At 34.1% G+C, this 16,606-nt stretch overlaps 3 protein-coding genes across 3 annotated transcripts; 2 read left to right on the top strand and 1 right to left on the bottom strand.

Annotated features, from left to right (window-relative positions):
- Window positions 1–693: 693 nt before the first annotated feature.
- Window positions 694–4,683, top strand: LOC112507211 (small nuclear ribonucleoprotein SmD1a). The gene is made up of 4 exons (XM_025111677.1): window positions 694–765; window positions 885–961; window positions 3,559–3,750; window positions 4,465–4,683. Exons 1-4 carry the CDS (start codon window positions 752–754, stop codon window positions 4,524–4,526), a joined length of 345 nt encoding a protein of 114 aa, XP_024967445.1. The 5' UTR covers window positions 694–751; the 3' UTR covers window positions 4,527–4,683.
- Window positions 4,684–6,123: 1,440 nt separating this feature from the next.
- Window positions 6,124–12,832, bottom strand: LOC112505672 (cytochrome c oxidase assembly protein COX15). Its single transcript, XM_025109570.1, has 8 exons — window positions 12,739–12,832; window positions 12,229–12,570; window positions 11,182–11,483; window positions 9,863–10,088; window positions 9,535–9,780; window positions 8,739–8,849; window positions 7,195–7,326; window positions 6,124–6,514 (listed from the first exon to the last, which is right to left on the bottom strand). Exons 2-8 carry the CDS (start codon window positions 12,430–12,432, stop codon window positions 6,344–6,346), a joined length of 1,392 nt encoding a protein of 463 aa, XP_024965338.1. The 5' UTR covers window positions 12,433–12,570; window positions 12,739–12,832; the 3' UTR covers window positions 6,124–6,343.
- A 2,594-nt stretch (window positions 12,833–15,426) lies between these two features.
- LOC112507986 (chaperone protein dnaJ 11, chloroplastic-like) lies at window positions 15,427–15,943 on the top strand. Its single transcript, XM_025112754.1, has one exon. The coding sequence runs from the start codon at window positions 15,492–15,494 to the stop codon at window positions 15,900–15,902; it is 411 nt and encodes a 136-aa protein (XP_024968522.1). The 5' UTR covers window positions 15,427–15,491; the 3' UTR covers window positions 15,903–15,943.
- Window positions 15,944–16,606: the final 663 nt, after the last annotated feature.

Below are 16,606 nucleotides of genomic sequence, written 5' to 3'. Positions count from 1 at the left end.
ACAGGCAAGGACCGGTTATAGGACCGAAATTTGGGACCGGTTATGGATTTGGGGTGTTTCGCGGGACCGGGACCGGTTATGGCCCGGCCCGGCCCTATTTTTAAAAAATGTAACTATTTTTTAGAAAAAATGTAGTTGTTTTGTGGCCCCCTTTTTTGTATTTCTTTTTGCTTTTTAAACACTATATATAAGTGTCTTGGTCGAAAGATTTACATACCAAGTTCTCGATTCGAAAAAAATCGCAAAAAAACGTTCACAATTATCGGTTTCTCGCTATATTTTGTGAGACAATGTAATTTTAATTATAATAAAATGCAGTTTTAAAGTGTATTTGAATGACCCAATTACAAATTTTATAATGTATTAAAATATATATCATTAAAAAAATAAAAAAATAATTTTTTTTTTTAATGACCGAGACCGATTGAGACCGGGATCGACAGCCCATAACCGATTACAATAAAGCTTGATCGGGCTCAACTTTTTCCAACAAAACCGGAACCGATTATAGCCGGTTATGAGAAATCTTGGGACCGGTTGTGGCGACAAGGGAATAGTCATTTCCATATTCCAATTGAGTCCAAATTGAACCCACAAAAGGAGGTTTCACAACCAGCCCACTAGCAACAAACGGTGTCGTATTGGCGTTCGAACTGAAAAAAGCTATAAAACGACGTTTTAGATCTCCCGCTTCCCCCTGAAAATTGGATACTTTTTGGAACCCTAGCTTCTCCTTCTGCGATTCGCGATAATGAAGCTCGTCAGGTGTGAATTTGTTTTAGTTTCCTCAATGATTTTTGTTGCTAATTCCTTCGTTAATTTCGTATCGTTCGCAAAATCATTGCAATGATGTTTTCCCCCCTTTTTTGTGTGTAATAATTTAGGTTTTTGATGAAGTTGAACAACGAAACAGTCTCGATCGAGCTCAAGAATGGGACGGTTGTACATGGAACCATCACAGGTAGCTATTCGCTCGCTCCTTTCCTTTCTTATGTTGTATTTGGTGGTAGTATAAAGAGTACGATTCAGCTCCTGAGTAACTAGGGTTTTTATAAACCCTGTAACGCACTTGTCTTCCTATATTGCACCTGGTTATTCATCAACTGCATGTTGTTTGTTATTGATTTCCTTTCATCTCTACGGATTTCATAAATCTTAAGCACATTCGAGCGTTTTTAGCTTAATCATTGGGAATTCCATTTAACTGCTACTAAGATATGGCGTGGAACAAAGGGAAAACGAACAACCTCTAAGGTGACCTGGTGTATAACGAAATGATGTCTTGTATACTCTATAGGCAGGAACATTTCCATTCTGATATTGGGTATTCCTGCATGGACCTTTGAGATCAATTGACACACTATTGAAAGGGACAGAACTTTCATTATTATATGTTTCGCAAATCTGAATAAACTGTGAAAGACAAAAGCTGTTTGAAATTGTACTTTGGAATTTGTTATCATATCTTTTTGTAGATGTGTTTTTATCTGATTCTCCTGTTGATTTAGATGGAGTATTGATTTTTCTGAATCCCCGTATTTGGTTTTTTTATTGCATACAAACCATTCTTCTTATGAAGATGCAAAAAGAATCGTCGTATATGTTTGCAACTATTCATTTTTTCGCTATAGCAATTCAAAATAAATCACATATTGTTTATGTTTAGTACATGATTTGTCTTCAGTCTATTTAGCTGTGTATTCCAATTAGTTGTGGCCCTTTTGTTCAACTTGCTTAAAAAGACCACTTGATGTACATTGCTGAAATTTGAAAATCATGGACAAGCGTTACAGATCAGGAGTTGAAATGTTAATAATCTTAAAGGTGTATAAGGAATTAAAAATCTTCAACCACGAGATAAAAGAATCATGACAAACCAAGCAACAGTGTTTAAATTTTAACTATGCAAAAGCGAACCCTACAATTTTATGCAGTAGGAAATCTCACAAGGAGGAAAGAAAGGTCGACTATGACTGTAAGAGAAATTCATAAGTAGTATTTCACTCGATGTTGAGGGTCTTGTTGACCTTAATATTTATAGCACCCTTTGTTGCAAGTTTTGCAATTGTGGATCAGTTGCTTCCAAAACAAAGATGTTGGTTTCTTGATTTGCAGCAACATTATTGGCATATAATCAAGCAGGTTGATGCATCTAACTTGCTTATGTGATTCCTATTCCCAATCCATGCCTGTTGTTTGTTGTTTCTGTTGATTATGCTTTGGTTATTTTGCTTTTGTTGGATTATAAGGGTGTTCACCCAATTTTGAGTGCAAGGTTTTCTGTCCAGGAATTTTTGTGGGTGGTGGCAGGATTTGACGATAAAAATGAATTTGTTGAAATATTTCACAATATTAGTATATATTTGTTGGTTGGTTTCTTGTCCTTGTACAGAAGGTACCCATGTTCGAGTCCAGGCTATAATTTTTTTTAAACATATAAAAAACACAAAAATTTAAGCTAAAAATTAAAAAAATTGACATTGGTTGGACTCGAACCCGGGGTTTTTGTACAAAATGAGCAAGATTTACCAACTCTGCAATTAAAGACTTACATCAAAGCTCCAGTTTCAAAAATTATATGGTGCCACCGAACAAAACAACACGGTGGCACCTTTACGAAACGTAACTTTTTCCCCTTATGACAGCACCATGAAGCGGTGGCCCGTGCCACCGTATGGGCCTATGTAGGTCTGCCCCTGCTTTCAGCGACATATAGATAATGCATTGGACTATTTGAGTAATGTAAACATGTGTATTAATATATATATATATATATATATATATATATATATATATATAAGGCTCCTGAAACATTATCCTGGATTTACTGTATTTTCTTTTGTTTCCACTTTCTTTGTTCTACACACTAATCGATACGTCTTTGTAGTGTAGATTTGTTCAACCCTTTAAAATAAAACCTCAATACTATTTTTTCTCTCCCTCTAAAGTTGTTTACTTCTTTCTTAACTGTCATGATGTTCTTTATGGGCTATTTATCTCAATGGCCTTGTCCAGTAGCTGGTTTTGCAAAATGACCCTTTAAGTGTATTTCTAAGTTTTTGCGAGAGCAGACTGTTTTCAACCAGAAGCTTTCTGTTATGAATCGGCTTAACAGGTGAAACCAACACAATAACAGAAAGGAAAAGCTTGACCAAATTGTATTAAATCACAGTAAATGAATGTAGGAACTCTAGCAATTCGAGAGTGCTAGTCTCTCCCAAAAGAACCCATTAATTTTTGCACTACAACCAGACCCACTAATGTATACTACTAGGCTACTAGCATCGTAGGATTATTCTAGATATGACCCAAAGGCCCTTCTGCTAACAGAATAATTCCCCAAAAATACTAAAACACCCCTTCTAAGCTCTTCTAGAATTTATAAGGTGTTGATGGGCCTAGGCTTGGATCAATGCATAACATTTTTTTTTAACCAAGGGTAGATTTGATGAAGGGCATTGAACTAAAGGACCCATTTATCATTCTATTTAGGCTTTTTCATGGAAATCATGTATTGATGTGAAGTTGGTTGGACTTATTTGGTTTTGTATACTCCAGGTGTTGATATTAGCATGAACACACACTTGAAGACGGTGAAGTTGACACTGAAGGGGAAAAACCCCGTAACCCTAGATCATTTGAGCGTGAGAGGCAACAACATTCGTTACTATATACTTCCCGACAGCTTGAATCTGGAGACCTTGCTAGTTGAAGAAACACCTCGAGTCAAGCCCAAGAAGCCAACTGCAGGTACTTTATCATTTCTCTTCCATGTTTTTTGCGAGCATGCAATTTTTTTTTTTTCGTTTTCCTGAAATATATAATATTTATATATGGTAAAACTCATACATGCACTCATTGTACTAGTGCCTTTGGTGAGACTTGAATCCTTCCCCTCGAAACTGCGATATACCAGGGTCATTAGCCCAACTGTATCCGGGTTACCTTTGTGAGCGGTGAGCCCAGTTTTGAGGAGGGTAACTGGTTAGACCATCTCCAACAACTATGCAGTTTTAGAACTTTTGGAGATTTTACAATAGTTTGCTCCAACAACTATGCTAAACTCCTCTGTAGAATAGAGAAAAATAGGGGAAATAATGAAGAAACCTCCAAATTTGAAGATAAGAGAAAATATAGCATATCTGTTGGAGATGCTCTTAAGCTATTCTATAATTTTTCAAAAATAAAGTATCAAAAGTTAAAATCTCTAAAACAGTTACATCCAACTCCAATATTTTAGCAATTTTTTCGTCAACTATTTTATTAAAATATTCATATCTGTTGGAGATATTCTTTTAAGGGTTCATATCTCACCAAAGCGAGGAGGTTGTCTGAGTATTTTGCTGTACATAAATATTATATACTTCAAAAAAAGACTCAGATCTACTCGTAACAACGTGGATACATCACTACTTGTGGTCAATTTTGTATGTTAATGGTTTGATGTTGTAAAATCTGATGCAGGGAGGCCTGTGGGACGTGGACGGGGAAGAGGGCGAGGTCGTGGACGTGGGCGTGGTCGTTAATCGAAGTTATTGTCATTTTGTTATATGTTAGTATGTGGAAATAGTGACAGTTTCTTGGTGAACCAATTTGGCTAATCTCTAGTGCTTAGTTCAAATGAGTTTGGATTTTTATTGCATGAAATACTCTTTACATTAAAATGGTATCTATATTTTCTTGGATATAATTAGTTAAGGGGGTGTTTGTGACTTCTTATTTAAAGCAACTTATGTTTTTTTCCCTCCTATAAAAGTGCTTATCAACTTATTTGGTAGCAAACCGGAGTTTTATAAAAAATGTTTGGATATTACACTGAATAAGTTGATAAAATAGATGGGATGCCCTTTTTTTTTCCAGTCAAAACACTAAAAACTTCGTATTACCGGTATCATATCGGAATAAGTTAACAAGTTGGAATGAAGTAACTTATCAAAAACTTCTTATTATCGGTGCCAAACCGGTATAAGTATTTCATTTTTTTTCCATTCAAAGACTAAAAACTCTTTATTACCAGTATTATGAAACTTTTTGCAACTGTATAAGATTGGTTAACCATTATGTCATGTATGCATAAAGTTGTTTGTGTTGATTAATTTGTCTGTATAGATTGAGATAATTTTTGTTTGGAGTGTTTTTTCATAGATGAAATAAACATGTTTTTAATTGAGACGCAACTACTTATTTACGTAGGAGCTATAAGTGTCAGAAAAATGATCCTACAAATAAAAGAATCTTTAAGTACGAAATAACATGGCTATTACCTTGACACCAAAGAAGAGTTCGACCCAATGCTTTATCATGGCCGGTTGGGAAAACACTTATATTTTTGCATAAAGTTTTCCTAAAAGCTTATTGAATAAGTCGTTTTCTATATCATTGGGTCATTACCAAACAATTACTTATAGCTGGCCAAAAAAACGAGTCTCGTATTTTTATAAATTTTTTCAAAATGTTTATAAAAGAATCACAAGATTGTATTATCCAAATATTTCATATAATTAATACAACATAATTTCTTGCTTCTAAAGATTTAATTTTGATGAGTTTGCGTAAGGTCATAAAACCTTGTATGAGGGCTAATGCTTGCTCAGTGTTGGAAGAAAGTTTTGAAGAATCTATTAGAACAAAAAATTAACTCATGATTCCGTTGATCTCCAATTTAATTTTTTGTTGTTGAAGATACTCTAAAAAGCAAAACCATTCACAACCATTGGCAACATGAAATAATAAGAGACTGTTTGGCAGTTGCTGAATGATTTGATATTTGTGAAAATAAGATAAAATAATGATATCCTTAGGATGCCATTCACAGCCATTGGCAACAGAAAATAATAAGGGCTTGTTTAGCAGTTGTTGGATGGTTTGATACATAATGATTAAGTGGTTCTTAACTTCTTATGATATAATGCAAAATGAAATATAATTGTTCATTAATTACTTACAATGAAATTAAGGTGCTGAATGGTTAACGAAAACCCATTATACAAAATCATCCAGAGGGTTTTGTAACCACTAAAAGATAGATTTTTTTTTTATCAAACAAGATTCACCTCTTAACGATTTAGATACAACCTCTTAATGGAACTATTAAAAGGTAAACAACGGCTTAAAAGACAATAACCAATCAATCTGTTGACAACTATTAAATATGATTCAAGACAACATTATGAAATAGCTTATGCATTCTATATACACCCTCACAAAAATATAGAATACATAGCAAACATTTGATCTTACATCTGAATGAATCAATAGATTTACTGAATTTGTTCGGTTTGGTTTTAACAAACATCTGAATGTGGAGTAACGTTAATGGAAAACAAATAATAATCACGAGTTATTAGATGGTTTTAGCAACTGCCGGTAGTGATTTTAGAAGCATCGGTGATGGTCGTCGTAAGGTATGATTAAGGAGGAGCATAAGAGTCAAAAGCGTTAACGCCCCGGCTTGATGGGCAGTGCCGAGTGAAACCGGCACGTAAGATAGAAGAGTTGATACGCCCAACGTAACCTGCATTTATATCGTAACGTCATTTCCGACGAACACACGATCACACACTATATCTAGAGTAAATTACGTCTTTTGTCCTTGTGGTTTGTTAATAATTGCAATTTTCGTCCCTGTAGTTTAGAAATTGCGCTTCCCGTCCATATGATTCGTAATTCATCACTATTTTCATCCTCGTAATTTACGATTTCTTGTTTCGGTCCCTGTGGGTTATAATTCTTTACTGTTTTCGTTCCTCATACTTAAAGGTAGGGATTAGTCCAGGGACGAAAATAGCAATAAATCGCAAACCATAGGGACAAAATCAAAATTTCTAAACCATAGGGATGACATAGCAATAGATCTCAAACCATAGCGAGAAAAATCAAAATTCTAAACCACAGGGACGAAAATCGTAATTTACTCGTATATCTATTTTTCTAGGGGTTAACTTGGTACGGTACCAAGTTTTTTTCTCCAATACGTGCACCAACCGGTTATAACTGGTACGTAAAATCTTATACCGTGAAAGTGATTAAATGTATGTAAAAGTTTGTGAAAGTGACTTAAAACTGTAGATAAACTTGAAGATAAAGGTAGATGAATGTAGTTGAAGATAATTGAACGTGATTGAATGTAGTTGAAGGTACTGAAAGTAGTTGCAAAAAATTAATGGCAATGGAGGATAGGATTAAATAAATTACCTGCAAGGCCGCCATCCCCATGGTGCTTCCGATCAAAGAACGAATAGCAGGATGTAGGTCGAGTTTTCTTGCCGACCACCATAAACCACCAATCGAGGCTAGGGTTGCAGTTGCAAGTATACGATGATCAAGCTGTGGAAACCAGTACACCGAGATTTAACTTCCATTATCCATGATAGTACTAAATTTGTTGAAAAGTTTGTAACATTATTCTTGATTAGAATTTAGTATGGACAAACACACACACCACTGCCATCTTACTATGCTTAAATGGCAAGCCTCCATATTACTTGGGTGGGAAAGTACAAGTGGACCAAACATTTCTTAGGGTGTATTTGGTACATACAGGACTAGATTGGCGAGATTGAAGTAGGCAGGTGAAAGAATTGCAGGCCGTTTTAGGGGTTCAATTTAACATGAGTAGTTTATTATTTTACTCCCTCAATAAATGGATAAGATGAAAACTTCACACAATTTTAAAAATGTGTAATTATTACACTCTTTTACTAAAGAGCAATTTTACTATTAATAATGGAGAGAAATTTAATATGAGGCTGTTTGGTAGGTTTTCCGTTAAGTCCTATATGGATAAAGATGTATGTGTGGATTAATCTATTTGTATAGATTGGGAAGGTTTTTGTTTGGGAGAGTTTTTTTTATAGATGAAAGAAGTGTGTTTTTAAATTGGGAGAGACATGTTTGGAAAAAACTTGGTTTTCTGCATAAAGCTCCCCCTCGATGCTTATTGCATAAGTCACTTTCTATATCATTAAGCGACTACCAAACAGTCATGTATAATAACTTACCGAATAAGCGATGAGTCTCATTAAGCTCATTAAGCTCATTAAGTTGCTAACAAGCAGGCCCTACACCTCATATTTAAGAGCATAATGGGAAAATAGACGCTTACTTTTGAAAGTGGACACTGATTTTAGGACAAACTAAAATAGAAATGTGGACAATTAATTTGGGACGGAGGGAGTACTATCTTGTCTATCTCCTAGATTTTTATTCCACCTATTTTGGTATGAAAGAATCGATAAAGGTTTTAGGGCTTTAATATGACACGAGTAGTTTAGTAATTTACTTATCTTGTCTATCTCCCTGATTTTTATTCCACCTATTTTGGTGGGAGAAAAAATGCAATTTTGTCCCACTTAGTCACGTCTTATCCAATCTAATGTAGCACCAAATGTAGGTAAACAAGTTTTTGTTCTATCTTATCTCATCCTGTCATGCATACTAAATGCACTCTTGGTGAACCTGAATTACACTAAGAGGCATGATTTGAAGTAACAATATTCATATGCTACAGTCGGATCAAATTTAACTTCCTTGGTCGTGATTAATATTTTAGCACTACCACGGGGCACGGGGTTATCATGTTCAAGTATAATAGTTCTCAACAAAAGACTATGTACCTATATTGACGGCATTCAATCTTCTAACTAAGTATAGTCCTATCTTATGTGAGGTTAAATGCATTAACTAAATACAACATTCAATCTTTCGAACATACATGAAAAGATTATGTAGCTGCCTACCTGCACAGTTGCTGTGTTCTCGAAGAAGTTGCGGATAATTGGCTTCATACTCAAAACATCTTCTGGGATCCATGAATCACCCATCTTGGGAAATGTATTAAAGGCATGTCCCTGGTGAAGTTATAACATGAATAAAGCCAAAATCAGTTCTTGAACAAAAATAAAAAATAGTTATCCAAGTAGAGGCAGGTTCAAATGAGAACCATAAATATTTTGAGAACCCTGAAAACTAGTATATGCATACATATACATATATACGCATTGATGCATATCACTATCAAAATATGTATATTCATCAACGTATATGTACTATACATTGATGAATAGTACTATCAAAATATGCATATGCACATATACATATATACATACATACATACATATATATATATATATGTATATATATATATATATGTATATATATATATATATGTATATATATATGTATGCATATGCATATAGGGTTAGGTTCCAATAAAAAGGAGAGCTAAGATGAGAAGCGTAAGAAGGGATCTCCACCCTTGGATACACATTAAGATGAGATGCACCGGATCAATCCCCGTATCAAGCGCGATTCATGGATGGGTTTGATATTAAAGGTGATCAAGGGTCCAAATCCCTTCTTACGCTTCTCACCTTAACTCTCCTTCTCACACGATCCTTCGCCTATGCATATAAAGCATTAGTGCATATACGGGGTCTCACAGTTATCAGAATATTTAGAGTTTTCTTTTGGACCTTCCCCTACCCAAATAATACGATGCAGTTCTAAAGATGTGCAAAAATTTAGTCACCGTACTGCATCATTTCCTGCAACAAAGGCTCCTGAGACCGCAGTTATACCAACGATGATGCCAACAGGAAGAGCAAACCTCTTAACTTTTGCAGCCGCATGTACCCATGCTACTGACTCAGTAGGAGGTTCGGGCATGACAACAGAAAGAGCAGTCCAGAAGAGTCCACAGTATATAGCAAAAGCCGAAGTCAAGTGAGCAGCAAGACGGTATGGACTTACTCGTGGTTGGGAGTACTCTGAGGGTGGTTCCTGATGAGAAAGTAAATTGATGATTTTGATGAGCTTCACATCCTCAATATAGATTTCATGAAGAAAGAAAGATCATACTTACTTCTAAACCACTTTTAACCATCCACCAACCGATCATCCCTTGCCCACCACCAAGAGCAAATAGACCAGCGAGTCTAACTCCAAGCCGTAGATTAATATAACCCTTTCGAATAAAATACGAAAATGGGAGAGCAAACATGACCCCCAGTGCCCTTCCCCACATACGATGTGCATATTCCATCCAATAGATGAACTTAAAATCATCAATATTCATTCCTCTGTTAATACTGCAAGTGGTCAAGATCATGTAGGATGAGTATTATTCAATCATGAGCTGCTTTCATCTAAATATTAACAGTGGATTCTAGGAATCTTGAACGGTTATCTTGTGCACTAACATATGTAGCAAAGTTATTGAGTACTCCTCATTTACACTCTCAATTGGAGCATCATCAAATTTGCAATTTTACTGTAGCATTAATATAGTGATCTGCCTGGAATGACGATCCAGAAAGATGTATCAACAATGCAATTAACGCTTAGAAACAACTAAAAATGTGCTTTGTAAGTGGTCATAATGGATCTTTTGTATATTATCATGAGCATGATCAAACTTGCTAAGATGGTTTCAGGCTCTTGGAGAAATGTAATACATTGAGACTATAGAAAATCATTTAAGAAATTAGTGTGCGTTTGGTATCCAACAGGTAGGACTAAATAGGACATGACATAGCAGTTGTTCTCGTTTGGTAAGACAAAAGTGGACATGACTGAAACACATAAAATGACCAATTTACCCATAATGAGTTGTTTATATCTTTTACATATTTTAATTAGTTTATGTAATTTATTAAATTATAATAGAATAAATATTTTTGTAACAAAATATATCATTAGAAATGTTTCGTCAAGACGATTAAAATGACACAAAAATAAAAGCTTTATGTAGTTATCAATTTTTATTTTCTACATTTTCTATATTATTTAATAAATTACATGAATTAACCAAAATATAGAAATCCTATACAAATAATATTTTGAGGACAGTAAGTTGAAAATTTAAAAAACATAAAATACAATAAATAAAATTTAAAGAATGAATAAGATGCAAGGAGGGAAGCGTATTCGACGTTTAAGAAAAGAATTAATTTTTATTTTGAGATTATATTGGTAAAATACAGGTCTGTTCCACCTCGTTTCATGGGGTGGGGGTGGAACACGTTTGTTCCACTCTATTCCGTCTGTTCCGCATAGAAGGTCTGCCAAACATGGAACAATGATCCCTATTTTGTCTTGCCCAGTATACCAAACGCACCCTTAATGTATGTTAGTGATCAATAAAAGTCAAGCAAATGTACACGTACTGGTGACTAAACTAACCGCTTGAACTCCGGAGATTGTTTATATTTCTCAAACTCCATCAACCAATCTTCATCTGATAGAGGAGGAAGGCTGCCAGTGAATTTCCAGTCAGTCATTGAAAGCCCGGATCGAGTAAGTCGTGTAACACCACCAAGAATAACCATACTGAAAACCCAAGCAGCGGATGCAAAAAGCCATATTCCTATTGCTTTCTGAGCATGAGGCCCAGCAGTAACAAGAAGCTTCACAGTCTCCTTATTTTCCTTGAAAGCGGTTGCAGCTACAGTAGACATATACTTGAAAGATGGCTTGTAGGAACCCTAATATATACAGAAACAAACCAATGAGCTGCTGATAAGTATGTCCAATTCCTACTTGAATTCAAAACAAGTGTTGACAATTCAAAACAAGAGATTCTTACAAAAGATAACCAATAGCCTACCGATCATCAAATAATATAGTATAACATATAACATGATATATCTATAATTAGAAAACTTAAAACGTATGCAATAGCAAAAAGAAAGTACTTAAAAGTTAAATCCACAAGAAGGGGACTTGGTGCCTGATTGATATTGTAAACAAACACTCTTATCCGAAAGTTATACGTCATTAACAGGACTGAAATTGTACTATATTTCAATTCATCACAAGAGCTATCTTAGGGATTATCATAGTATATAATTAGCTTATCAGTGCAAGATGAAAAATACTTGTTATAACTTATAAGCAGGACTGGCAAGAACAGAAATTGAAGATTTTTAGTATCCATACAGCTTCATTCTGTCCTGGATCATCATCAAACAAGTATACCAAGAATTGGTACATTATAATTCATCCGCAACAAAAGGAGGCACAATAATTCAACATTGTAAATTAGAATCAGAACTCAAAACTTGATTCCAAACCACAAAATGCATTATAATTGAAAATCCCAAACGAAATTCAATATCAAACACCTATCAGGGCATAATCATCAAATGTCTAATCTAAGAGTTAGAAACGTAATCATATTTCGCCAATTCAATGAACAAAATTCAGTTTATCATATTCGAACAATAATACCTTGTTGAGATTGTGCAACGATCGAAAGCCATCGATGAAACAGCTTCTCGCAATGGGGTTAGCAACATGCTTATAAGTTGAATAACGGTCAAAAGCAAATCGACTATAAATATTTGTCGATCCTCCGTGAGATGAAAACGACGATCTTATCTGATTAATGGATTTGCTCCTCCTTATAATCGTAATCAATCTGCTCTCCAACATTTCTTCAGTTCTTTTTCCTTTCTGCTGCTAGGGTTTAGAATCTCAAGCGACGAGGTTTAAGAATAAATAGTGAACCGGCCGGTTCAGTCATAGCAGAAACGTGGATAGCAGGTAGCCATGAAAATAGTATGTTGGAACCTAACGACGCATAAAGAATTCGTTGTGAGGAGAAATGAAACAAAACCTGTTATTTTGAGCTTCTGATCTTCAACAAATTGAAATCGAAGCCAAAAATCAAGTGAATCGAATGTTGCAGTGGCAAAACAATGAAATGATTTGTGCAATGCATGGAAGAGACGGACGAACCTGAATTGAAGCTTTCTTGGTTATGGCGATTCGAAGGTTAATCTTATATGTCTTGGAGCTTTATCTATGGTGCCGCCGCTAGGGTTTTTCATTCGCAGGATTCCGGCGAAGACATTTGATATCGCATTTTTAAGATCAAATTAATAAATGGGGAGGACACTGAGGTGGCGATCGTTTTTTTTTTTTTTTTTTTATTACGGACAAGAAAAAAAAAGTGGTATTAAAGTCTGAAATTTGAATAATAAAAGTTTATTTTTGTAAATTGATAAATGTATTAAATCTGGAATCTTAATCAATAACCTATTTTTGAAAAATTAAGTGTAAATATTTTGCAAAATTCTCTTGAATTTTATAAAATTTCTTTTGTCAAAATTTATGTCAACAATTGTTTAGTAGATGGAATACAAAGGTCGATACTTTTAATAGAGGATGAATCATCGTTAAACATCCTTGTTTCATATTAATCTTCCAAGCTAATAAATTATATATACACACACACACATATATATATATATAGAGAGAGAGAGAGAGAGGAGGGGACGTGCATTTTACATGGGTGATGAAAGAACGGTGACGTCCTTGATGGAGAAAGAAACAATAGCCAAAGAGAATAAAAAAGAAAAAAACAAGTGAATTAAAATATTAGTTTACCTCTTATTTATTCAGACCCTATTAGGGAGTGTTTGGGATTGCTTATAAAAGCTGTTTTTAACTTATTTCAGTCTGACACCGGTGATAAGCTGTTTTTTAACTTATTTCAGTCTGGCACCGGTGATAAGCTGTTTTTTAGTGTTTGGATAAGAAAAAAAAACTGCTTATACAAGTGCCAAACCGGTAATAAGCTATTTTTGATAAGTTAATCTTTCATGACTTAAGAAAAACTGTTTATTACCAGTTTACAATTTTAACCTTGTTTTATTTTACTCCGGTTGGATACCACATAAGTTAATAAACACTTTTACAAAAAAATATAAATTGTTTTAAATAAGCAATCCCAAACTGACAATGGGCTCTGGAAAAAAAAACAACAAAAAAAACAGTCTAAATTACAAAACATCTGAACGAATAAAACATAAATAGTAATTAAGGCTGAAAATGAAAAAAATTACAACTCAGTAAATTAGATTGTTAAATACATTTCTATATGGTACTTTCTTCTTCATACACATTAATATTAAAACTCATATTTACATTTGATTTTAATATTAAAGGAATGCAAATAACAATCAATTAATAAATTCAGAATAAATGCATAGAATAGTATCATACTTTCATATATATTTTTTTGTATTATACCTCCATTTTTTTAGTGAATTGTGGCTTTGGTTCCTGTGAAGGCTGTTTGTTTACCTCTTAATAGTTCCATTAAAAGGTGAATCTTGTTTGACAAAAAAAATCTGTTTCTTAATGGTTCTAAAACCCTCTGAATAATTTTGTATCTTGCGCCTCCCTTAACCATTCAATACCCTATTTTCATTTTGAATAATTATTAAATAATTATATTTCATTTTACACTATATTATAAAAGCATTTTAATCATTTTAACCATATAATCATTCAATAACTATCAAACAAACTCTTAGTCTCTATGATATAGATTAATATGTCTTTATAATCAGAAATATTTTTGTTCGAAAAAAGTTTTTTCATTAATAAAACAATTGTGTTTTTTATCGGACTTAGAAAAAACTTGATTTTTTATAGAACTTTTTAAATAAATCATTTTTATAGAAGTAATCTACTATTAAACAGCCATGTAATAAATTGTGAATACCATTAATTTATTAAACACCTTAACTATTTATTTATCTCTTAATAGTTCTATTAAAAGACAACATATGAATCGTTAAGGGTTGAATCATATATGACAAAAAAAGTCTCTCTTTTAATGGTCATAACTCTCTGAATGATTTTGTATCTTGCGTTTTCCTAAACTATTCAGCGCTCCAATTTTATTCTGAACAATTACCAAACTGTATTTCATTTTGAAGAACATTTTAATCATTCTGATAACTTAATCATCATATACCAAACCATTTAGCAATTGTAAAACAAAGACTAATTCGACCTCTCTCTCTCTCTCTCTCTCTATATATATATATATATATATATATATATATGGTTGGGTTCATGTGAGACCAGCCTGTTTTCGTGAGACCCGTGAGACCACATTTTTACACGTAAACTTCACAGCAAAAACATTGTGAAGGTTAAAAAAAGTCACTTTCACAGCATTTTGCTGTGAAGTTTCAAGTGTAAAAAGGTGGTTTCACGGGTCTCACGAAAACATGCTGCTCTCACATGATCCCAAATATATATAGTTTGTTTCAAATACAACACATCATATTTGTACAACCAATGCAACCCAATAAATTGAGATATTTATGGAAATAATGAAAGTTCATTTATTATTATTTGAATATTTATGGAAGATGAATATGGTTTATTAATTATGATCAATACTTTATATTATGAAACAATCAAATTTTTTATGAAATCACATATTAATCAAATGAAATGGACGGTTGAGATTGGATTGTATTGTTTGCACAAATATCAAAGTTGTACAATAACCAATATATATATATATATATATATATATATATATATATATATATATATTGGATATCTTCTAGAAGCAACATAGAAACAGACTCCCGTGCTTCACTGACCCCACCTCCTCCATAGTAACCCACCACCACCCTTTCCCCCTTCCACTCGACGCTCACTAAACACTAATCCAAAACTAAAACATGATCGCCGGAATCTCTCCTCTCCGCCTACCTCCTCCCAATTCCAACGGATCTACCTCGTTCCACGCCGTACTGAAGGCGAAACCGGTGGTGGAGCAGGCGTTTAGGAGGAGATCGGAGAATCTATATGAAGTTTTACGAATCGGAAGAAACGCTACTACAACGGAAATAAAAACGGCGTACCGTAGTTTAGCGAAAGTTTACCATCCGGATGCGTTGGAATTCACGTCGCACGGCGGCGACTGTGATTTTATTGAAATTCATAAGGCTTACGCGACGTTATCTGATCCGGAGGCACGAGCGATGTATGATCTAAAATGGAGACGGAGATCGGGAATGTATTCGGTTGTCGGAAAGAGGCCGGGGTTTTACGCCGGCGGCCGGCGATGGGAGACCGATCAGTGTTGGTAGATGATCGATCTTCTCGGAGGCGAAATATTGTATAGAATTATTATAAAAGAAACTAAATAAAAAAATAAAAAAAATCATGTAAATTCCATGTATTTTTTCTCTAATTTTTATATAAATATTTTAGTCCTGAAAATGAGATATTAATTTTGTTATATTTCATTAAAATTCGATATTTATTAAAAAACAGTAAAAACTAAAATTAAACGCCATTTCATCCCCTCAATTAAGAGCAACTTGCAAATAGGCATGATAACAGGACGAGATGGGAGAGTTTTTTAATCCCCGACCTCGGTTTCTATGAACAGCCCCCGATAGGTATAGGGATTAATATTCCGTTCTCGGTTTATTTTTTGGTCAAATCCTGGTTCTCATTCTCGGTCAAGACCTAATTTTAGAAAATAAATAATATATATATATATATATATATATATATATATACACACACATATATTATATAAAATACATTAATAAAATTATATACCAGGTATGGGGCGGGACGGGGATATGCTACCCGGCCCAATTCAGGTTTGAGTCTACCGGGGATCTTGGGGCCAGTTTTAGTGGGGAATTTCCGTCTCCATTCGAGTCGGGTGAGTCAGGTTTCCATCGGGTTGGGACAAATCACCATCCCCTACTTACAAATTCCTTTTTTAATGGATTAGTTAGGGCACTTGCAAATTCTTTAGACCTTTTTTTAACACAAT

Source organism: Cynara cardunculus (genome assembly GCF_001531365.2).
Source record: "Cynara cardunculus var. scolymus isolate 2C chromosome LG 2, CcrdV1, whole genome shotgun sequence".
Classification (NCBI taxonomy): Eukaryota; Viridiplantae; Streptophyta; class Magnoliopsida; order Asterales; family Asteraceae; genus Cynara; species Cynara cardunculus.
Note: the sequence above shows the minus strand (reverse complement) of the source record. Positions and strands in the feature narration are given on the sequence as shown.

Coding starts and splice junctions, on each gene's coding strand:
- LOC112507211 (XM_025111677.1), top strand. Junction 962..3,558: donor TGTACATGGAACCATCACAG/GTAGCTATTCGC, acceptor TGTATACTCCAG/GTGTTGATATTAGCATGAAC. Junction 3,751..4,464: donor GCCCAAGAAGCCAACTGCAG/GTACTTTATCAT, acceptor AATCTGATGCAG/GGAGGCCTGTGGGACGTGGA.
- LOC112505672 (XM_025109570.1), bottom strand. CDS start 12,432: ATGTTGGAGAGCAGATTGATTACGATTATAAGGAGGAGCAAATCCATT. Junction 8,850..9,534: donor TTGTTGCAGGAAATGATGCA/GTACGGTGACTA, acceptor TAACTTCACCAG/GGACATGCCTTTAATACATT. Junction 7,327..8,738: donor AGAACACAGCAACTGTGCAG/GTAGGCAGCTAC, acceptor TGGTTTCCACAG/CTTGATCATCGTATACTTGC.
- LOC112507986 (XM_025112754.1), top strand. CDS start 15,492: ATGATCGCCGGAATCTCTCCTCTCCGCCTACCTCCTCCCAATTCCAAC.